The 23,929-nt window shown below is 36.6% G+C and overlaps 1 protein-coding gene across 6 annotated transcripts in view; it reads right to left on the reverse strand.

The window, feature by feature from the left end:
- Positions 1-23,929, reverse strand: part of SEC23B (SEC23 homolog B, COPII component) — a 40,776-nt gene that overhangs the window by 11,154 nt on the left and 5,693 nt on the right. For all 6 annotated transcript variants that reach the window (XM_020986626.2, XM_020986607.2, XM_020986615.2 and 3 more), the window contains 12 exons: positions 22,208-22,444; positions 22,013-22,098; positions 20,782-20,926; positions 19,155-19,313; positions 18,477-18,592; positions 13,053-13,176; positions 11,492-11,572; positions 6,423-6,512; positions 5,172-5,278; positions 4,348-4,501; positions 1,394-1,471; positions 664-825 (listed from right to left, as the gene is read on the reverse strand). In XM_020986626.2, coding sequence (XP_020842285.1) covers positions 664-825; positions 1,394-1,471; positions 4,348-4,501; positions 5,172-5,278; positions 6,423-6,512; positions 11,492-11,572; positions 13,053-13,176; positions 18,477-18,592; positions 19,155-19,313; positions 20,782-20,926; positions 22,013-22,098; positions 22,208-22,444 — 1,539 coding nt within the window. The remainder of the gene's footprint in view (positions 1-663; positions 826-1,393; positions 1,472-4,347; positions 4,502-5,171; positions 5,279-6,422; positions 6,513-11,491; positions 11,573-13,052; positions 13,177-18,476; positions 18,593-19,154; positions 19,314-20,781; positions 20,927-22,012; positions 22,099-22,207; positions 22,445-23,929) is intronic.

The raw sequence follows: 23,929 nt of genomic DNA on the forward strand, positions 1-23,929 counted from the left end.
CAGAAGATGTAGTATTTTGTTTGAAGGACGGTAAAGAGGCCAGTGTTACTGGATCAAAGAGTATGTGGGAGGAGCAATATGTAAGAAGGCTATAAAATGGGGGTGTGGGTAGACTTGCAGCAGGACAGATTTTGAAAGGCTTTGAATGCCAAACAGAGGATTTTATATTTTATCCTAGAGGTGATAGGGAGTCATTGGAGTTACTGAATAGGTGGGTGACATGGTGAGACCTTCGGTTTAGGAAGATCCCTTTGATAGGTGAGTGGAGGAAGGACTGGAGTAGAGAGAAACTTGTGGCTGGGAGAAGAACCAGCAGGCTACTGTAATAAGCCTAGCATGAGATGATTAGGGCCTGCATCAGAGTGGTGACAATATCAAAGGAGAGAAGAGAGAATATACAAGAAATATTATGAAGGTAAAATTAGTGGGCTTTGGAAACACTACTATCCATTACTAAGAACTACACTTCCTTTCATATATAGTTTGTTCACAGTATAAAGAAACCAATAGTAAACCTTGGTGAAAATAAAATTTAGAAATTTACTGTAGAAAATATTTTTAAGCTACTGTAAAGATGATGATTTAAAATGCCTTACCATATAATTAAGTTAACTGAAAAATCAACATGTAAGACAACTAAAAATAAATTTCATCAAGTCTTACCTCAGGTGGACCATGGAAAGAATAAGAATAAAGAATAGGCTGGATCATGATGAGAGACTGGGTCAAGTCTTGTCTGGCAAAATGATGCCGGTAATAAGATGATTCATCTGGACTGTTATTAAACACTTGAAGAAATGGAGATCTTCGAAGATGGAACATGAACTGCATATTCAAAGAAATACATCAAATTAACATAGAAATACCTCATTTATCCCAAGGCCCAATTTCCCTCAAATATCCAGAACAGAGATAAATTGGAGACAAGCCAAAAAAAGGCTGCTGAGATGTAAAACTAGTGGTCATTGAGCCCATGAGGTTATGAAAAAAGGCTCTCAAGTTGTTGCCATGACACTATGCAATAGGATATGTTATACAATGTCTCAGACCATAGCAGATTAGAACCTAGGACTGCTACAGATGACAGAGAAATGACACTAGAGAGGAAAGAGAAAGAAAAACTAGTGCATTGTAAAAGTTGATAAATGTTGTTTAGAATGATGACTGAGTCATAAAGAAAAGGCTACATTACAGGCAGCATATTCTGTTTAAAAAACCAGAAAAGTGCTTTTAGCAAAAACTTTCATCAAGTAAATCTTTTTTATTGTAATTCTTTGGGAAAGGGTCAGCTTCAGTGATCTAGACACTTTGCTTCTGTAGAATTAACTCCCCACAGTACTGGATACACCACTGAGGCAGAATCCATAACTTTTATGAGATACTTATTCCTTACCTGAGGATACAAAGAAAATGAGTCCGACAGTCTAAAAGAATTGGGGTCCTCTTTGTTATACTGTCCAAATTTCTGACACTGGTGGAAGAATATAAAAAATGCAGGTTAGTCTGACTGAAATGACAGTGATGACACTGTGATGGTAACAGGCCGGCGCCTCCTCTTATTGTGCCCCCTTCTCTTCAATGTCACATGGGTTCTGTGGTATATTCTGGTTTTCCCCACTTCTTTGTGACTGCCTTGTAATCTGGCTGCTGTCTCACCACTTTAATAAAGCTGTTCTCAATAACTTCCTTCTTGATAAATCCTGATGAACTTCTTAATTCTCAAAGTTCTTGATCTCCTGCAATGTGTTCTTTTTTTTGGGGGGGAGGCAATCGGGGTTAAGTGACTTGCCCAAGGTCACACAGCTAGTAAATATTGAGTGTCTGAGGTCACATTTGAACTCAGGTCCTCCTGACTCCAAGGCCAGAGCTCTATCCACTGCGCCACCTGGTAATGTGTTCTTAATTAACCATCTCTACTTCTTGAAAAACTCCTCCATTGATCTCTATGAGCTGGCTCCTTTTACTTATACTTTATAACTGAGTATTTTTCAAAATTTCATCTTCTTTCTCCTGCTCTTCTTCCTTTGTGCTCTTCCAGTTCAGGAAGCAAGCTCTTTCTTTTGCTTATTTGCCTGAGAGACATTTTCACTTAGCTCAGTGCACTGGGCCTAGAGTCTGAAAGATCTGAGTTCAAATCTTGCCTCAGACTCTTACTAGCTGTGAGACTCTGGGCAAGTCACTTAACCTCTTTTAGCCTCAGTTTCCTCATTTGTAAAATGAGCATAACAACAGTACCTACTCTGTTGGATTGTTGGAAGGATCAAATGATAACATTTGTAAAGTGCACAGCACAGAGCAAGCACTGTATAAATGCTTATTTCCTTCCCCCTGTCTCTTTACTCACCTTTTCTACCTCAAATTCAACAAGTCACAAACTAAGCTAATTACCTTTCCCCTAAAATTGGCACCCCTTTTCCCATCTCTCAATACCACTTTATTCTCATTCACCCAGGCTTCATAAACTTTTAAATATTTTCTTACTCTTCCTTTTTTTAATCCCATATAATCAACCACTAAGCCATAACTTAAGTTGTTACTGATTGAGACTTATGTTCTAACTACTGAAACTTAACTGATTGAGACTTACTTATTGAGACTGTTACTAATGTGACTTACTAATCCTAACCCTATTATACTATTTTAATAATAAATACATGTACATGTACACATATATATGTATATATATACATACATATATAAAATCTCAAAAGTGAGATTCTGTGCCATTTCTGAACTTATCCGAACCAAAACTAAACTAAGCTGCAGCAAATAAGGTTGCTTCACAACAGTTATTAATCTTGATTCTTTCTCTGAAAAATTTCTCAAATTCACTTCTCTCCCCATTTCCATTATAACTCTAGTACAGGACTTTAGTACCATTGCCCTGGACTACTGCAATACCTTCTAATAAGTCTTGTGTCAGCAGTCTCTGTCTCCTTCAAGTACTCCATAACTGTAGGCTATTATTATTATTATTATTATTATTATTATTATTATTATTATTATCATTATTGAATCCATCTTTCCCAGCATCACCAGATTTATTTTTTACGCATAAACCTAGTCACATCACATCACATCACTCTTTTGTTTGAAACCCTTCAGTGGTTTCCTACTTCCCTATCAAATAAAAGTTTGAATTCTTTAGACTAGCATTCAATACTCTTCAAACCCCATGCCACACTACCTCTTCTAGCCTTAACTCTTATTATTTAAGGTCCTTACATATCAAACAGGTATATTCTCTGACCTCATACACACTCCATACCTTCTTGCTCATATACCTTTGCCCACAATGTTTCCAATACCAGGAATACTCTCCACCCACCTCCTTAAGTATTACATTCTTCCCATATCCTTCAAAGCACACGTTAACCTGGATCCATAAACTTTTTTTTTAAAAAAATTTTGAGAACTGTATTTCAATACTATTGGTTTTCTTTATACTACTACGTATTTTATGCATTTAAAAATATTTTTTGTGAGAAGTTCCCCATAAGTTTTGCCAGACTACCAAAGAGGTCTATGACACAAAAAAGGTTAAGACCCCTACTGTAGGGCCCAACTCAAATGCTACCTCCTTCGGAAAGCCTTTTGTAATCACCATCAGGAAGACCTTAGCCCCATCTTGGAATTCATCTAACTCGTCTGCAACTCTCTTATGTACTTAAAATGTATTTAAGAGTTATTTGTGCATGTTTTATATCCTCCACTAGACTATTAGCTTAATCAAGGTAGTGACTGCCTCTTCTCTCTTCCCCTAGGAAGGCGCCCTACAGATGCCTAACATATGTTCATTCAATGGAAGTGGAATATAAATTCTGTTTTCATCACTTTTACTCTTCTGTTCAAGATCCTATAACGGTTTCCCTTTGTTTATTACATCAAGGCCTTCCCTGTCACAGGACCTGGCAGTACTCAACATACACCAGACACTCATTCAATACTCACTGAAAAATAATAACTTAGGTCTCTCTACCACTTTATAGTTTATAAGACATTTTCTTGAATATTTTCAAGTCTGTTTTGCAGATCAGGAACCTGAGGTTCAGAGAGATTAAATGACTTGCTCAATATCACTAAACTGATAAGAGCCAAAGACTTAACTATCTCTTGATTTCAAGTTCACCGATCTGTTCACATTACCATGAGCCTCCAATAATAGATGAATTCCAATTTTATTTACTTCTAATTCAAAATTAGAAAGGGGTAATATTATAGGAGGTTTTATGTCTTAGGCATTTTTGGTTAACCCAAAACAAAATGAAGTTAAATTATTAGTATGTTTTTTTGGCACAAACAGCGGCAAAATCAAGAAACAATCAAAACATAGCTTATCACACCTACCAGTCTGATTAGTTGTCTGTCTAGCCACCGGAGAACATCAGGTCCCTCTTCTGATTCAGCCCTGAACACTCCAAGCCGGGCCATCAATACTGCAGCAGCTTCTTGGTCAAAGGCAGCTTCTATATGCTGGAGCTGATTCTGTGCATCTGCCCAACTGATAATTCCAGAATTAATTTAATGCTATAGCTGAGACTCAAAATATATGTTATCTTTTAACATTTTTTTTCTCAAAAAGCTGCCTTTTAGGAACTATGTCATATTATATCTTTGTATCTTCAGGAGCTGTTACAGTGCCTTGCACATAGGAAGCCCTTAATAAATATTTGCTAAATTTGAAATTTTTACCAGATTTATATATTATCAACTAACCACATATCATCTCTGAAGATAACAACCATTACTTCTGTTTTTCTAAAGGAAATATTACAGAAGTAACTTGTCCAATATTCCAAAGAATTAACCTGTGGAAGCAAGATTAAAATACAGGCCTCCAAAGTTCTAATACTGTGTTCTGTCCCCTAGACCAATATTACAAAGAAGTTAAAAACATTTAACGGCCCATCAAATTGTTTTAATGGGTTGATTAAAAACACACAATAAAATGGACTAGTGTTTTTTACTTCTTAGCCTGACATAAATGGTTACTAGGTAAATTCAGTAGCAAATATGACTGTAATAACTACTATGGCCTCTTTTATCAAAGATGGAGATATGGGCCAGACCATTTAGTAGATTTTTAACAGTTCAATAATAAATAACAGAATCTTTCTTTACAAGGAGAATTATTCATTAACACAACAGAACAACATATGGGAAATCCTCACTTTCTGGCAACTGTGGTCACTCGGATTCGTCTCTGGGTACTGGAATGTTGATACTGGGTAACAAACTGAATTGCTCCTCTGCCTCCTTGAGGTATTGGTGCATTGTGCTATGAGAAAAATGGCGTTAAATTGCTTTGTTATTATATGTCACTTCTGCAAACACAAATAACCCACAAGCTGCCCCATTCTTATCACACCAACACACCATGAATCTTTAACAAGCGCCTTGAAAGCATTATGGCAGAAGATCATAAAAGCAATGCTATCTCAAAGACTCTCAAAGCAATTTGCCAATGTACAGACCTAAGTAACCTGTTTATCATGAAGCATAAGTAAAATTGTGCCAAACTGGGGTCAAGTATATAATCCTACATTAATAATGATGTACAGGGAAAGTATTTTAAAGTATTTACCTCCTATTGGGGAAAGATTATGAAACACCATCACCTAAAATATAGCTGTGATCATCACTTTCTCTGCTCAAAACCCTCAATATATCTACATTTTTTTTCTGTCCACTTCTGTGATCTAGGCCTATGATTTTACTAGAATGGGAAACATCTAGTGTGGAAATTCCTTCCACTGAAGCAGACTGGCAATTTGTCTATGACTTATGGCTTTGTAGAGTTTCCTAGGACAAGGAGAGACTAAGTGATCTGTCCATGGTCACATAGAGCCAATATGTGTTAGGTAGGATCTAATCACACTGTTCTGATTCCAAGGCTAACCCTCTAACCACTATGTAACACTGTCTCTCAGATCTCCACTGCCTGCAGAATAAAAGTCCCAAATCCCAAAGCAAAGAATTCAGATCCTTTATAATCAGGCCTTAAAGTACCATCCCAGGCTTATTTCCCACTATTTAACCTCAAGCATCCTAGGCTCCAGTCAAAATGAACTACTATACTTTTCCCTTTGTTCATGATGTTCTCTTCCGTTGGAAAGGCCTCCTTTCACCTGTCAAATCTTATCCATCATCTTCCAAGGACTAACTTAAATGCAGTCTGCTCCATTAAGCCTTTCCTGATTCCCCTACACAATTCTGCTACTTAAAATCCTGTCACCTTCCTCCTTTGGACCAGCAAAGCATTCTCTCTGTACCACTTTTACAGCACTTATAAGCTATCTTGTATCAGAGTTGTCTGCTCAAGCTTCGTATTTTCCCTAGGCTCTCAAAGACGAGGATCAAATTTCTTAATCTCTGTACTCGTCGTACAATTCCTTGCATACGTGGGAAAGAACCAGACTGACCTGATTAACTACTTCAAAGTAGATGGCAAGAGTTGATGTGGGATCCAGACTACAGATTTTCCACTGACTAGTACCACTAATGCCATATTCCTAAAAGAGGAGGAAAAAAAGATCGAAGGTAGTTAATTGCTAATGAAAAAAGTTTACTATGAGTATTACTTTCAGAACTTTTTTTCTAGATAAAAATTTCAATGCAATAGATTGTAAATTACTTAAAAAGATATGATTATAAGTTTTAGTTTGTACTATTTTAAAATTAATATATCTCAAATGAAACTTGGACCAACTCTCATCATATCACTTGAAAGGATACAAGTGACAACCATATTGAGGAGAACCTAAGTGCAATGAATAAGGATTATCTTCTGCGTTCCCATTATGAGATCTACTTAATTTTTTTCTGGATTTACTTTTTTGATATATACACGTATATTTAAGAAAAAGTTATGAACTATAAATGAAATTTTTCCATAGAAAGATTAGTATGTAATTTTCCTTTTTTGAAAAAATATTTAATTTATTTAAGTTTTCAACATTCACTTCCACAAGATTTTGAGTTCCAAATTTTCTCCTCATCTCTCCCATTTCCTGCACCCCAAGATGATGTGCATTCTGAATATCCCTTCCCCCAATCTGCTCTCCCATCTACCAACCCCCATCCTCTGCTAACTCCTTCTATTTTCCTGTAGCGCAGAATAGATTTCTATACCCCAGTGCCTGTATATCTTATTTCCTAGTTGCATGTAAAAACAATTTTTAACATTTGTTTTTAAAACTTTGAGTTCCAAATTCTCTCCCTTCCCCCCTCCCCATCCACCCTCACTGAGAAGGTAAGCAATTTGATATAGGTTATACATGTATAGTGATGTAAAACACTTCCATAATAGTCATGTTGTAGAAAACTAACTATATTTCCCTTCATTCTATCCTGCCCTCCACTTATTCTATTCTCTCCTTTGACCCTGTCCCTCCTTAAGTGTTTGCTTCTGATTACCCCTCCCCCAGTCTGCCCTCCCTTCATCCCTCCCTGTCTTATCGACTTCTCCCCTATTTTCCTGTAGGGTAAGACAGATTTCCATACTCAACTGAGTATGTATGTTATTCCCTCCTTAAGCCAAATCCAATTAGAGTAAGATTCATTTATTCCCTCTCATTTCCCCCTTCTTCTCCTCCACTGTAAAAGCTGCTTCTTGTCCATTTTATGTGAGATAATTTATCCCATTTTACCTCTCCCTTTTTCCTTCTCCCAGCATAATCCTCTATCACCCCTTAATTTTATTTTTTAGATATCACCCCTTCATATTCAATTCACTATGTGTGTGTGTGTGTGTGTGTGTGTGTGCGTGTGTGTGTGTGTATTCCCTCCAACTACCCTAATACTGAGAAAGGTTTCATGAGTTACAAATATCTTTCCACGTAGGAATGTAAACAGTTCAACTTTAACAAGTCCCTTATGAATTCTCTTTCCTGTTTAGCTTTTCATGCCTCTCTTGAATCTTGTATTGAAAGTCAAATTTTCTATTAAGCACTGGTCTTTTCATCAAGAATGCTTAAAAGTCCTCTATTTCATTGAATATCCATTTTTTCCCCTGAAGGATTATACTCAGCTTGCAAGGTAGATGATTCTTGGTTTAAATCTTAGCTCCTTTGACTTCCTGAGTATCATATTCCAAGCCCTCAGATCCCTTAACGTTGAAGCTGCGAAGTCTTGTGTTATCCTGATGGTTTCTACAATACTTGAATTGTTTCTTCCTGGCTGCTTGCAATATATTCTCCTTGACCTGGTTAATCTGGAACTTGGATATAATATTCCCAGGAGTTTTCCTTCTGGGATCTCTTTCAGGAGGTGATCAATAGATTCTTTCAATTTCTATTTTACCCTCCAGCTTAAGAATATCAGGGCAGTTTTCCTTGATAATTTCTTGAAAGATGATGTCTAGGCTCTTTTTTTTGATCATGGCTTTCAGTAATTTTTAAGTTATCTCTCCTGGATCTATTTTCCAGGTCAGTTTTTTTCTTTTTTTTTTTTAAATTTAAAACACACACACACACACACACACACACACACACACACATCTATATCATTTATTTATTTATTTGTTTGTTTTTAGGCAATTAAGGTTAAGTAACTTGCCCAGGGTCACACAACTAATAAGTGTCAAGTGTTTGGCTTGAGGCCACATTTGAACTCAGGTCTTCCTGACTTCAGGGCCAGTGCTCTATCCACTGCGTCACCTAGTTGCCCCTGGCAGTTGTTTTTCCAATAAGATACTTCACAATGTCTTCTATTTTTTCATTCTTTTGGTTTTGTTTTATAATTTCTTGATTTCTCATACAGTCATTAACTTCCACTTGCTCCATTCTAATTTTTAAGGAATTATTTTCCTCAGTGAGCTTTTGGACCTCCTTTTCCATTTGGCCAATTCTGTTTTTTAAGGCATTCTTCTCTTCATTGGCTTTTTGGACCTCTTTTGCCATTTGGGTTAGTCTATTTTTTAAGGTATTGTTTTCTCTTCAGTATTTTTGGGTCTCCTTTAGCAAGCTGTTGACTTGTTTTTCATGATTTTATTGTATCACTCATTTCTCTTCACAATTCTTCCTCTACTTCTCTTACTTGCTTCTCAAAATCCTTTTTGAGCTCTTCCATGGCCTAGGACCAATTTGTATTTTTCTTGGAGGCTTTGGATGTAGGAGCTTTGACTCTGTTGTCTTCTTCTGGTTGTATGCTTTGTTCTTCTTTGTCACCAAAGTAAAATTTTATGGTCTGACTCTTTTTGTGCTGCTTGTTCATGATCCCAACCAATTACTTGACTTTTAAACTCTTTGTTAAGGTAGGGCTCTGCTTCCAAGGCAAGGAGTATACTTCCCAAGCTTCAGGGGTTTTATGCAACTTTTTTCAGAGATATTTCCATGGACCCGTAATTTTCATTTCTTCCAAGGTGGTATGATCAAAGGAGAGGCGTTTACTCCTTTCCTGGCCTATGCTCTGGTCTATCAGTGACCACATGCAGCACTCTTTTCTGCCTTGGAACTATGAGGAGGATTCTCTCTTCACTGCCACCACAAGTTCTATCACATCAGTGCTCCTCCTCACCCCAGGAACTCCACTCAGAACTGTGACCCAGATCCAAGCATGGGCAAAGCAAGAGAATCCTGCCTCAGTGCCAGCAAAGAGATCCCTGCAATCCCCCTCTGATCGGTTGCTCAATCCCCACCGTCTGTGGGCTGAGAGCTCCAGAAGCAGCCCAGACTGGGGCCAGACTGAGCTCCTCTCTCACCACAGTCAGAGAGACCTTTTCTACTGACCTTCTAAGTTGCCTTTGGTGTTTGTGGGTTGAGAAGTCTCGAAACCACCACAGTTTCCCGTGATCCAGTCCCCTTAGGCCTGCTCCAGGTTCGCTGAGGCCCAGTCTTTGCCACTCTGAACTATGCTCGTCTCCCAGCCTGGCGTAAGAGAACTTTCCCATCAACCGTCTTGGGTGGGAAATTTGTTTCATTCTGTCTTTTCATAGATTCTGCTGCTCTAGAATTTGTTTAGAGCCAGTTTTTACAAGTATTTGGAGGGGTTCGGGGAACAGCTTAAGCAAGTTACTGCTTTTACTCTACCATCTTGGCTCTGCCTCCCAGAATCATCAGAATGTAATTTTTCAATAGCACATGATTTCTTCGGACTTTTTTAGTAACAGATGCAAAAATGCCTATTTACACTCCAGTGCTTTCACAGTGGTAGGTTCAGAGAACATAAGATTGGAATTTGAACTCTTTAGAAAGAGTGAAATATTCATTTGACCAAAGGGTAAATAATACTATATTTAATATATTACAGCAAAGTATTTCTAGTATCTAAAGAAGGCAACCCAATCCAAACGAACATTGGGTGTTGTTCTTATTAACTCAAAATGTTGAATATTGCTCTTTAGAGATCAGAAACAGGAAAGTGAGCTGAAGCAAGTAGGGGACATAAACTACGTATGACCACCAACCACCAAAATCTCAACTGTTCACATTGCCTACTGTGACATCTAAAACTGACCCATAATTTCCTAGTTTCCTCAGGTTCCTTCACCTAGCAACTCTTTGCCTCACATGAAGGAGAGAGGAAAGTTTTCAAATGACATTAAGCAGCAGGTGAGGAGAAGAGATAATATTTGATTTCCTCCATAAATGGCAAGATGGAGATTACGGAAGCCATGCCTTTATCTCATCCTACTTTCCTAGGCTTCCTAACTTTTTAGGTGTTATCTGACAAGGAAAAAAGCATTTCACATCTATTCTCTGGGAGAAGTTAAGCAGGGCCAATCTTGTTAGCAAAATTGCTAAGTTGGTAAAATTTGATCTTGGGGATCTCTTTCTTATAATTGTATTCCTATTTTTTATCCTATTTTTTATCACTATAGAGGCTTATAGGCTTCCTGCTCTCCTTTGATTATATAATGTTCTACGACACAATTTTGCCCTCACCAATAAGTACACCGTGCCATACCCACCTCATAGGGTCATCACGAAGAAAGCCTTTTGTAAATCCTTAAAAAGCTTTAGGTCTCTTCTTTGGACCCTAGACATACCGTGGGTTTTCCCTCTTGTGGAAAATAAGGAAGAACTGAAGGAGCTGGGTTATCACTATCTGACTCCTCACACTAAGTTAATTAATCACTAAATCTGTTTTTTGTCTGCTCAGTCTTGATAATCTGCTGTTCCCAAAATATAGCAAGTCTTCTTAGGCAGCATGGAGTTCTGCTCACAACTTTAGACACAACAGTACTCAGGTATTACTTAAATCAATCCTTCAAGGAAGCTAAATAATAAGCCATCTACACTAAAAAGAAAATAAGCATTTTAAAGCTTAGTTCTCTCTCTCTCAAGTGTCTTTAACTTCATAATGCGCGGGGAAAAAAATGCCCTCCAAGGACACTGCCCAAATGCAACTTCATTACCCATAAGAATAGCAAAAGTTCTATTATGGACAAATCCTTTCTACCTAAAGAAATAGAAACTAATAATTGAATGCACTATCATTACAGCTAATAATTTTCCAACCTCTTTGGAATGAGGAAAAAATTTTTACTCACATTTTCTGACACACATGGCCCTTTCACATTTAGAGATATACATGGACCAATTGCTCCCAAAATCTTCAATTCTCTAGAAGTCTAAAACACAGTTATAGAAGAATATGAAATACAAAATTGAGAACCACACTCATCTCACTCATCCAATAGTTTGTTAGAAAAAATTCAACAGCACATTCTCTACAGAGGAAAAAATTATGTACTTTTAAATAACATATATAATATAAAACTGTTTTCTTGCAGGTCTCCACAGGATCACTGTTAATAATGTTCAAAAAACTTAAAGATCCAAAGTAAGACTGCTATTAGCATCCGTGAAATTTAAATCAGATTTCTTAAAGCAGCAAGATGGCACAGTGGACAGAGTGCTGGGCTTGAGTCAGGAAGATCTGAATTGATTCTGCTTCAAATACTTACTAGCTATATGACTGTAGGCAAGTAGCTTAATCTCTGCTTGCCTCAGTTACTTCACCTGTAAAGTGGGGATAATAACAGCACCTACCTCCAAAAGTAGTTGTGAGAATCAAATGAGATATTTGTAAAGTGTTTTGTAAACCATACAACATTATACAAATGTGAGCTACTGTTGTATATAGTATGTTTATCCCCATTATTGGAATAATTAATAACTACTTTTTCAATTCATATTTCAGAAAAATCCAGATAGCAAAATTTTAAGAATATAATTACCAAATTTAACATTAGGACCTAGCCTACTTAGAATAGGCAGAAGAAACAGTACTCGACTATGCAAAATTTGCCTGAGATACTTATTAGTCAGATAATTACAGATAATTTAATTTACCTTCCACATATCCTCAGTTTTTTCATCTAAAAAGTAGGCATGATAATAACTACTACCTACTCTTTAGGGTTGTCATGAGGAATATTCTTTATAAACTTTAAAGCATTATAAAAATGGGAAATATTTAATTATATATAAATCTCAGCTGTTACCTGCAATACCCCATTCTCTTTTGCAACATTCCCTTTTTTAACTTTTTCTTGATGAATCATGGTCAAACTTATGACCATCAATGAGCTGTAACATGTAGTGCTCTGATGGCCATTAGATTAAGTAGACCTGTTTGCCACTATAATAAATTGTTTCAGATTATTGTACTTCTCTAGACTACTTTAGTTGACCTTTGTATACTTGGACACTGGACACCAAAATGTATTCTCATCTACTAGTATGGGTGAATATACCGTCTCCTTATGCCTCTTCTCCTGCTGCCCCATACCTGTGATCTGAAGGCATGGCAGGGCAGAACTTGAGATGAATGGATAAAATAAAATAAAAAGGTTTCATGACGGCTACTTTTTAAGCTCTTTATGGCTTTTCTCCATTTATCAGAAGACTGATGTATATACCCAAACTACCAGAAATATGACAACTGGGTAAACAGAGCATTACTATATTTACATTCCTTAATTTTTCATGGTACAAGTACCATAATGCTTTCCTGTGCAGTTATGTAACCTACTGGTATAAGAAGTGCCCATTCATAACACTAAAAAAAAAACTGGGGTGAGAGGAGAAAAGATTTTCATATCTTACCTTAACATCCAAAGTAGCACCAAATGCCATTCGAAAATCTCCATTAAAGTCTCTACTAAAAACCCTTTGGAATGTCTGCTTGAAGAGAGATGTGTTGAAGGAATCTCCCATCACCATATATCCACTAGGAATTTGAAAAGGAAGAGGAAAGGTCAAGGGTCAAAAAAAAAACAACCAGTTTACAGATTCCTCAACATTTAAGAAATGTAATCCAATCCAAAAAAGGTCAACAACACGCACACAACTAACACTATTCAAGATGATATACATTAACTTTAACTTACAATGCATTTAACAGATGAAATCTTCCTATAAAATCATACTCTGATGGAAGTTACCTTAAGTTCTAGAAGAGCACACCAACAAAGCATACATGCTGGCACGTCCAGCCAAGCTGGAAAAGCTTCAGGTACAGTCACAGGCCTAGGGTGGGTCAAGCATCAAGCGAAGACCAGGGATGGAGCCAAGATAAAGGCAGGGACTCTACTGAGCTCTCCCCCAAACCCCTCCAAATACCTTTAAATAATGACTCTAAACAAATTCTAGAGTGGCAGAACCGATAAAAAAGACAGAGTTTAACCATCTTCCAGCCCAAGACAACTAAGGAGGTTGGTAGGAAAGGTCTGTTGCCTGAGGGTGAGAGAGGAGTGCAGTTCAGCACAGGCTACACCAGCTCAGACTGGGCCCCAGCACACCAGGAGCAGGCCTTGGGTGACTGATTCAGTGGCAGCAGTGGTTGTTTCCAGATCTCTCAGCCTACAGATGGCAATGGGATTGGACAACGGGTCAGGAGATTTACAGGGCTCCCTTTGCTGGCACCAGGGGCAGGAGTCTGTCATGTTACCTATACAAGGATCCAGACCTCAGTCTTGGGTCTTAGTCCTAGTGTGAGGAGGAGCACTAGCAGAGGAGAGCTTGTAGCCTCAGGGAAGCCAGGACCCTGGTCACAGATCCAGGGTTGAAAAGAGTGCTTGTGGTCGTTCATAAAGCAGTGCACAGTACAAGAGAAGAGTTAACACACTTCTCTCTACATCATACCACCTTGGAAAAGCCAAAAACTTACAGGTCCCCAGAACTACCTCTGAAAACAGCCACACAAAAAAACCAAGCTTGGGATAGTGCCCCCTCCACTTGGGAAGCAGAGTCTCACTTTAGCACAGAGTTAAAAGTCAAGAAATAGGCTGGAAAATGAGCAAACAACAGAAAAAAAATCCTGAGTATAGAACGTTAGTATGGTAAGAAGGAAGATCAAAACACATACTCAGGGGCAGCTAGATGGCACAGTGGATAGAGCACCAGCTCTGCAGTCAGGAAGACCTGAGTTCAATTCTGCCCTCAGACACATAATACTCCCTAGCTGCGTGACTCTGGGCAAGTCACTTAACCCCAACTGCCTCACCAAAACAAACAAACCAAAAAAACCCCAACACACTCAGAAGAAGACAATAAAGTCAAAATTCCTGCGTCCAAAGACTCAAAGAAAAATATGAATTGGTCTCAGGCTATGGAAGAGCTCAAAAAGGATTTTAAAAATCAAGTAAGAGAAGCAGAGGAAAAACTGGGAAGAGAAATGAGATTGATGCAAGAAAATCATGAAAAAAAGCTAACAGCTTGGTAAAGAAATCACAAAAAAAAAAATGAAGAAAATAACACCTTAAAAACCAGAATAGGTCAAATGGTAAAAGAGGCACAAAAATCCAATGAAGAGAAAAATGCCTTGAAAGGCAGAACTGGCCAAATGGAAAAAGATATACAAAAATTCACTGAAGAGAAGAACTCCTTAAAAAGTAGAATTGGCCAAATGGAAAAGGAAGTAGAAAAACTCACTGAGGAAAAGAATTGCTTAAAAGTTAGAATTGGGCAAGTGGAAGGTAAATGACTTTATGAGGCAGTAAGAAATAATCAAACAAAATCAAAATAATGAAAAAATAGAAGACCATGTAAAATATCTCACTGGAAAAACAACTGACCTGGAAAATAGATCCAGGAAAGAGAATTTAAGAACTATTGGACTACCTGAAAGTCTTGATCAAAAAAAGAGCCTAGACATGATTTTCATGAAGTTACCAAGGAAAATTGCCCTGAAGTTCTTGAACCAGAGGGTAAAACAGAAATTGAAAGAATCCACCAATCACCTCCTGAAAGAGATCTCAAAATGAAAACCCTCAGGAATATTGTAGCCAAATTCCAGACCTCCAAATCAAGGAGAAAATACTGAAAGTGGTTAAAAGGAAACAATTCAAATACTGTGGAGCCACAGTCAGGATAACACAAGATTTAGCAGCTTCTACCTTAAAGGATCGGGGGCTTAGAATACGATGTTCCAGAGGGCAAAAGAGCTAGGATTACAACCAAGAATCACCTACTAAACAAAACTGAGTATAATCCTTCAGGGGGGAAAAACAGACATTCAATGAAACAGAGGACTTTCAATCATTCCTGATGAAAAGACCAAGGCTAAATGGAGAATCAGACTTTCAAATACAAGATGCAAAAGAAGCATAAAAAGGTAAACAGAAAAGAGAAATCATAAGAGATTTAATAAGGTTAAACTTTATATTCCATGGGAAAATGTTATTTACATCTCCTAAAAACTTTCTCATTATTAGAGGAGTTAGAAGGAATATATATAGAAAGCAGAGGTGTGAGTTGAATGTAATGGTATGATTATCTAAAAAAAAAAATTTAAGGATGAGAAAGAAGAATACACTGAGAAAAGGGGAAAGGGAGAGAGGTAGAATGGGATAAATTATCTGATGTAAAAAAAGACTGAAAGAGATTTTACAATGGAAAGGAAAATGGGGGAAGCAGGGAGGGGAGCATATGAATCTTACTCTCATCAGAATTGGCTCAAAGAGGGAATAATACATAGATGGAATAACTTCCTTAGAAGTTAGAAATCTTTCTTACCATACAGGAAAGTAGGAAGAGAAGAGGGAAAGGGGGAGGGGGAACTAATAGAAGGGAGGCAGTTTGGGGGAGGTAAAATTCAGAAGCAAAACACTTTTGAGAATAGACAGAGTAAAAGGAGAGAAAGAAGGAAAAACAGGGAAAACAGGATGGAGGGAAATACATAGTTGGTAATCATTACTATGAAAAATTTTTTTACAGTGAGTTCCTCTGATAAAGACTTCATTTCTCAAACATATAGAAAACTGAGTCAAATGCATAGAAATGAAAGCTATTTCTCAACTGATAAATGGTCAAAGCATATGAACTGCAGTTTTCAGACAAAGTAATCAAAATTATCTAGTCATATAAAAAAAATGTTCTAAGGGGCAGCTAGGTGGCACAATGGATGGAGCACTGGCCCTGAAGTCAGGAGGACCTGTGTTCAAATCCGGCCTCAGACCAAACACTTGACAGTTACTAGCTGTGTGACCCTGGGCAAGTCACTTAACCCCAATTGCCTAAAAACAAAACAAAACAAAAACAAAAACAAACCAAAAAAATGCTCTAAATCACTACTGATGAAAAAATGCAAATTAAAACAACTCTGAGCCACTACTTCATACCTATCAGATTGACTGATATGACAGAAAAGCAAAATGACAAATGTTGGAGGGGATGTGGGAAAATTAAAACACAAATGTAGTACTGATGAAGTTGTATACTGATTCAACCATTCTGGAGAGCAATTGGAACTATGTCCAAAGGGCCATAAAACCATGTATACATATACCACAACTACATCTATATCCCAAAAAGATAAAAAACAAAAAGGAAAAAGAGCCGTGTACAAAAATATCTATAGCAGCTCTTTTAGTGGTGGCAATGAATTGGAAATTGAGGAAATGTTCATCAATTGGGGAATTGCTAAACAAGTTGTTGCATATGATTGTGATGGAATACTATTGTGCTTTAAGAAATGGTGAGCAGGATGCTCTCAGAAAAATCTGGAAAGCCTCAAATCAACTAATGCAAAGTGAAATGAGTAGAACCAGAAGAACACTGTTCACAGTAACACCATTTATGTGATGATCTACTATGAAGAACTTAGCTATTCTCAGAAATACTATGATCTAAGACAATCCTGTAGGACTTAAGATGAAAGATTCTGTCCATCTCCGGAGAAAGAACTAATAGACCCTGAATGCAAATCAAAGATACTTTTTCTTTACTTTATTTATTTTTTTATTTTTCTTGGGGATATTTTTTTGTCTGTGTCTTCTTTCACAGAATGACTTACATGACTACACATGTATAACCTATGTAAAATTGCTTGCCTTCTCACTGGAGGGGAGAGGAGGGAGAGCATTTGGAACTCAAAATTTGAAAAAAAAAGACATTAAAATTGTTTTACATGATATTGGGGGAAAAAATAAAATATTAAATAAGATTAAAAAAAAAAAGATCAACCTAAGTCTGGTGGGCCTCAGCACAAGGTTAAAGGTAAGGAGCCATAGGGTGATGAATGCTTTGGTCGTGTCATCAGTTGCAATGTGCATAGTAAAAAGAGTATCAACATAATGAAATCGGATTTACTAAAATATTAAAGTTATATCTACTAAACTGAAAGATGCCAAATTCAAGTCATAACACCGCTCTCCCTAGTTAACAAAGTATAATAGTTTAGCAAAATCAAGCAACAAAGTAACAATTTCTCATGTTACATGCAACCTTACACAGGAACAGTCCCTTACCTCTCATTGAGAGGTAAAAAGTATGTTTCCACTCATTTTCTAAAATCTTTGATCTAGCAGCTAATAAAGTAATTAATTGACTGGCCATCTTCAGAATTTCTACCAAGGAGTCAATATAAATTAAACTGCCCAGGACAGATTTTTAGAAGCTTAAGTCAAGGATTAACATGAATTTAATTTTCTTCTGCCATAAATTAAAATATATCTATAATCTGCCCACACAGATATATACATACATGCAAACACATACATACATGTATATGTATATATATATATATGTATTTGTACACATAAAATTAACTTAAAACATTTTTTTATTGTCCATATCCTTTCTTATGTCATGTAATTTAGCAAATCAGAGTGATCTGCTGAATAACAGTATGGTGGGTTCAATAGCCTACGTAAAGACCTAGTGAAAAGAACAACTTTCAAGGAAAACAATACAAAAGGAAAATATTCTCTAACGCACTATTTTCAAACTCAAAATAATACTATAATAACAATAACTAATGTTTATTAGTACTGTGTGTCAGAATTATGCTAAGTACTTTACATTTATTATCTCATTTGATCCTTGCAAAAATATTATCCCAATTTTACAAATGAGGAAATGAAACCTACAGAGATTAAGTAACTTGTCCAGGGTCAGAAAATACTAGATGCCATGTAACATTGTATCTAGGATTTTAAGTCCATCATTAATCTAATATTTCTACCTGCTATTTCTCTTCCCTTAAAATAAAACTTCTCTTTTCCCATAGTATGTTCACTGTCAACATACCCAGTAAGATTTGCACAACACTTCATCTCCAGAAGACCAGTTTGATCAAGGGCACAGGCGTAAATATCGATGCAGTGACCATTTGTAGCGGTACGATTAGCAAGCATCTCATAGTGCTAAGAGAAGAGAAAAACTGCTTTAAATAATTACTAACATAGTAACATTCTTTACATGTTTTTATATATTTCTTGATTCTCCTAAAGGGAATAATATTCAAATTTGTAGATAACTGTGAAAAAAATATCCATTTTATACTTAAAGTATATCACTGAAATATAATAAACATTAATTCATCTGAAAAACAACTTACAAATCCTATATTTAATGACTTTTACATTAACTAGAATTCAATACTTCAGAAAGTTAATTAAATCTTACCAAAATCAATAAAGTCACCAATCATCAGCATTGTCAGCCAAGTTACAAATATTCATGGGATAGTGGGAATTGAAGGATATCCTTGGTATGCTTGTACACCAAGTGCAAGACATTACTAAAAGTCAAAAACCCCCACCATAGATCTCTGAATTGCATCTTCTAAGTACCTGGGGACAATACACATTGATCCTTCTGAAATGACAACATGGACCAAGTTCACTAGTTTCTAGGAAGCCTAGGTATAGTATGGATTTGTTAATGGGCAAACTACCACTGCTTTCTTTATTTGCAAGTACTTACTTTGGTTGCCTTTTTCATAAAACGTGCATTGTCTTTCTCTATGTCATGCCAGGAACGAATGGGAACCTTCAATTCATCTCCAACTACCATGCCTGGTCCTTGAGTGGGTGGGCCTCCAGTAAACAACATAATTCTGGCTCCCGTATTTGGAAAAGTGCCCTGAGAATATTAATTACATTGCTTTAGAAACACACTAATTAGTATGGCTTGCCTGTTTTTCTTTCTCTTTTTTATTTTTAAAAAATTTTTAAATTCATTTATTTTTAGTTTTCAATATTCACTTCCATAAGCTTTTGAGTTTTAAATTTTCTCTGCCTCCCTCCCCCCTCCTCAAAATGGCGTGAAATCTGATATAGGCTCTACAGATACAGTCTTATTAAACATATTTTCACATTAGTCATGTTATAAAGAAGAATGAGAATGAATGGAAGGAACCATGAGAAAGAAGAAACAAACAAACAAAAAAAAAACCAGAGAGAACAAATAGTGTGCTTCAATCCGCATTAAGACTCCACAATTCTTTCTCTGGATATGGACATCATTTTCTATCCTAAGTCTTTTGGAGAAGAGCTAAGTCTATTAAAGTCAGTCATCGCACAATGTGGCTGTTACTGTGTACAATATTCTCCTGGTTCTGCTCATTTCACTCAGCATCAGTTCATATAAGTCTTTCTAGGTTTTTCTGAAGTCTGCCTATTCATCATTTCTTATAGCACAATAGTATTCCATCACATTCACATACCACAACTTGTTCAGCCATTCTCCAGTTGATGGACATCCCCTCAGTTTCCAATTCTTCGCCACCACAAAAAGAGCTGCTACAAATATTTTTGCACATGTGGGTCCTTTTCCCATTTGTATGATCTCTTTGGGATATAGCCCTGGAAGCGCTAATGCTCAGTTAAAGGGTATGCATAGTTTTATAGCCTTTTGGGCATAGTTCCAAATTGCTCTCCAGAATGATTGGATCAGTTCACAACTCCACCAACAATGCATTAGTGTTCCAATTTTCCCACATCTTCTCCAGCATTTATCATTTTCCTGTTTTGTCATGTTGGCCAATCTGATAGGTGTGATGTGGTACCTAAGAGCTGTTTTGATTTGCATTTCTCTAACTAATAATAATTTAGAGCATGCCAGTTTTTCTAAGGAAAGAAAATCTGAATGAATTTTCCTTCACATTTATAAACGTTAAGAATATTTTCCATTCAGCAAGACATCTTCCTCCAACTCAAGCCTTTTAGCAACTTACTGTCAGCATTTCCTATGACCCACCTCTCTTACCTCCCCTCTATGTTTCTCACCTAGGTAATGGTACTCTCAAATGTGTGAGATAATAATGAATTACATTTCCAAATAAACTATAATGGTTAATAAATTGCAGATACAACCAACAACCAACCAAAACCACCAACATTTTTTAAATCACTTTATTTCATTTAAGAAGACAGAAAAATCTAAATTATCTTCAATAGGGGCAGCTAGGTGGCCCAGTGGATAGAGCACTGGCCCTGGAGCTGGGAGGACCTGAGTTCAAATCTGGCCTCAGACACATAACACTCACTAGCTGTGAGACTCTGGGCAAGTCACTTAACCCTGATTGCCTCACCAAAAAAAAAAAAATTACCTCCAATAAGCCAACAGCAATGGACAAAGCAACACCTGTGGATCGCAAGGGTCTTTTTCCTTGAGTTACTGGCCATGGGTCCCTTTGTAATTCCCCAAGAAGATCTGTCAGGTTCATGTCAATCTTATGAACAGGCTGCAGAAACCTACAAGATTTCAAATGAGACCATCAGTATCAGTTTAAAAAAGCACTCTGGTCTTTAAGCATGAGCAATCAATCAGATTAACAAACCTTTTGGTTCAATGTGAAGTAGTGAACAATTTCTAATAATATGACTCTCCAAGGAATTCAGTCAATATGATTTATTATATATACTTCCAAAGACATATCTCTCACAAATCTTATTCTTGATATTAAAATTAAACACTCTTTTCAAAACTAAAAACTATCCTAAAGTTCCATTGCTAGGCATATACCTCAAGGAAGTCAAAGAAAAATATGCCAAGTATTTATATATGTATTAGATTAGATTTATATACTAAAACTATACAGGAGCATTTTCGGGGTAGCAAAGAATATAGGCAGCATGCCTATTGGGGAATAGCTAAACAAGTTCTGAAACCTAAATATAATGGAATAAATGATGAATATGATGGTTACAGAGCAGCATGGCTAGACATATAAACCGATACAAAGTAAAGTAAGTAAAATCAGGAAAACAATATACACAATGTCAAAATTAATGGAAATGGAAAGAACAACAAAACAGCTGAAACTTGATGTTGTGAAATTATATTGCCCAAGCTTAGCTCCAAAGAAGAGATATGAAAAGGAACATTCCTCCCTTCTTTGCAGAGGTAGAGGTACTACAAATGTGGAATACTGAAGAAAATGTCAGATTTTTCTTATGTTAGTTTTTCCAAATTAGGGGGGGGGGTTTCGTATTATTTATTGTAAGGGATGACTCTCTGGGAGGGGAGAGGGGAATTGCTAAGTTGGGACAAAATAGATCAATAGAAACATATTTTTTCAAAATCCAAACCTTATCTACATTGGAAAGACATTAAATTGAATTCTAAAAGTAATGAATTAAAAACCAATTTAAAATTTTTTATAAGCTTAGGGTATAAGAAAAAAAGTTTTCAGTGCCTTTAAAAAATATATCAAAAATTTGTCCATGGGAACTTAAATCACAAGCTCAAACACTTATTTTTCAGAAAAGAGAAACGAAGACAGTTGAGAACACTGTACATTCCCTTATACTATGGGTCAAATAACAACCTGACCTTACCTGCTTGATATAAAAGGCTGTACCTGTGGTTGAACAGGTCTTGCTTGCTGAGCAGACATAGCTGGCTTGGTAAGGCCTAACATATCCTAACAAAAGATAAGAAATAACTCAGTTTCTAAAATGATTAAAATCTTTTTAAAGAATTCTTAAGGAAAAGTTTCTAGTGTTTTGTGTCTTTATACCCAAGAAACAAACCTGTATTTGCTTTGCAGTCAAATCCTTGGTCCCTCGAAAGACATAGCTTTTTGAGATTCCTTCACAGCTCAACTCATGAACCTGCACCATTCTACCAAAGGTGATTAGACCCACCAGAGCATCTGGAGGAAGAAGACTCAGGGACATCTGCAGAGACTCTTTTAGAGCTTGAAGGTCTTCTTCTTCCAGACATGTATCCACAACATAGAGAAAAATCAAGGGTGTCTGAGGCCCTCGCTTAAGAAGAAAGGCATAAGAAATGTCACATAAATAATATCTATCCCCCCATAAAAAGAAAAAGTTCTTAAAAGTTATTTCTAACTGCAATTAAAACAATTTCTTTATCTAATATTTTAACTTTATATATATTTAGTATTAACCTCAATAAACAAAGAAAAATTAGAAAAAGATCTAGCAGGGGGAAGTGAGCAACATGTTCTCCTCTTAGTATGCCTGGGCAAGAAAGAATCAGCCCAGCACCATATGTAAGAAATTGCTGTAGCAGGAAGTCTAGCATTCTCCCTAACATCAGATCCTTTCCTCAAAGCAGGGTGGACATAAGGAATAGCCAGCAGCTGAGGTAAATATGAATATTCAGAAGTTTGGCAAGAAGGACTTAGCAACAGAAAATCGTAATGATTTGTCCCAAACTACTAATGCTAAAGGTCAACTGCAAGCAGTAATGATAACTTAATCTTGGTATTCACTGAATGTAAACTCTCCTCATACCAAATGATGACAAGAGACTGATTTGAACGTAATGGAATTATTAAATCAGTTAAGACTATAACATCAAACACTTGACACTTACTAGCTCTGGGACTTTGGGCAAGTCACTTAACTCTGCCTCACCCAAAAAAAAAAAAAAGACTATAACATCAAGCTGCCTATTATGACTAGATAAAAGCATTTAGAGTTGGAAGGGACCTTCAAAATCACCTAGCCCTAGGATTCCTAATCTGGGGTCCTTGTTTTTTTAGAAAATACTTTGATAACTGTATTTTACCATAATTGGTTTCAAAACCTCTGTGATCCTATATATTTTATTTTATGCATTTATACACATGCATAAATACATGTTACTCTATGAAGGAGTCAATAGGCTTTACCAGCTTGGAAAAGGGGTCAATGACACAAAAAGGCTAGGAATCCCTAATCTGATCCAGTCTCTTTTCTTTATAGCTGAGGAAAGTGAAGCTCAGAGAGGCAGAAGTGATTTGTCCGAAGTCACACAGGGAGTAAGTTGCAGAGCTGGGACTGAACCCAGGTCCTCTGACCCCAGATCCACACCACACTGGAGGTAGACTACATCCATATAAAGGGAAGTTCTCGAGAAGGGGGCTAGAAATTTACTCAGCACCCACAATTTCTTTCTAATAAGATGAATTTGCCTGATGTTTAACCTACTTGGAAACTTGAGCACCAGAAAAACCTCACAGCTTTCTGAGTTCTATGTTTCCTGTTCTATGTCAGCTAAGATGTTCCTAAGACATGCATTCAATTATTAGAAATGTTCATTATCATCACTTGATCTAAAGAGTCTGAGCTTTACTATGTATACCTCACATCTTTTTTTTTTAAGTTTAGTGACAAACTTCATAAAAAAGCCAGATTCAAAGTTAATTTATTTTTGTATTTTAAAAATTCAAAGGGGAATGTCAACCTATAAAAATGGAACATCGTCATATTTACTCTTGAGAGGAAAGATAGCTACATAAACCA

The sequence above is a fragment of the Phascolarctos cinereus genome, unplaced genomic scaffold (assembly GCF_003287225.1).
Source record: "Phascolarctos cinereus isolate Bilbo 61053 unplaced genomic scaffold, phaCin_HiC Scaffold_2;HRSCAF=192, whole genome shotgun sequence".
In the NCBI taxonomy this organism is placed as follows: Eukaryota; Metazoa; Chordata; class Mammalia; order Diprotodontia; family Phascolarctidae; genus Phascolarctos; species Phascolarctos cinereus.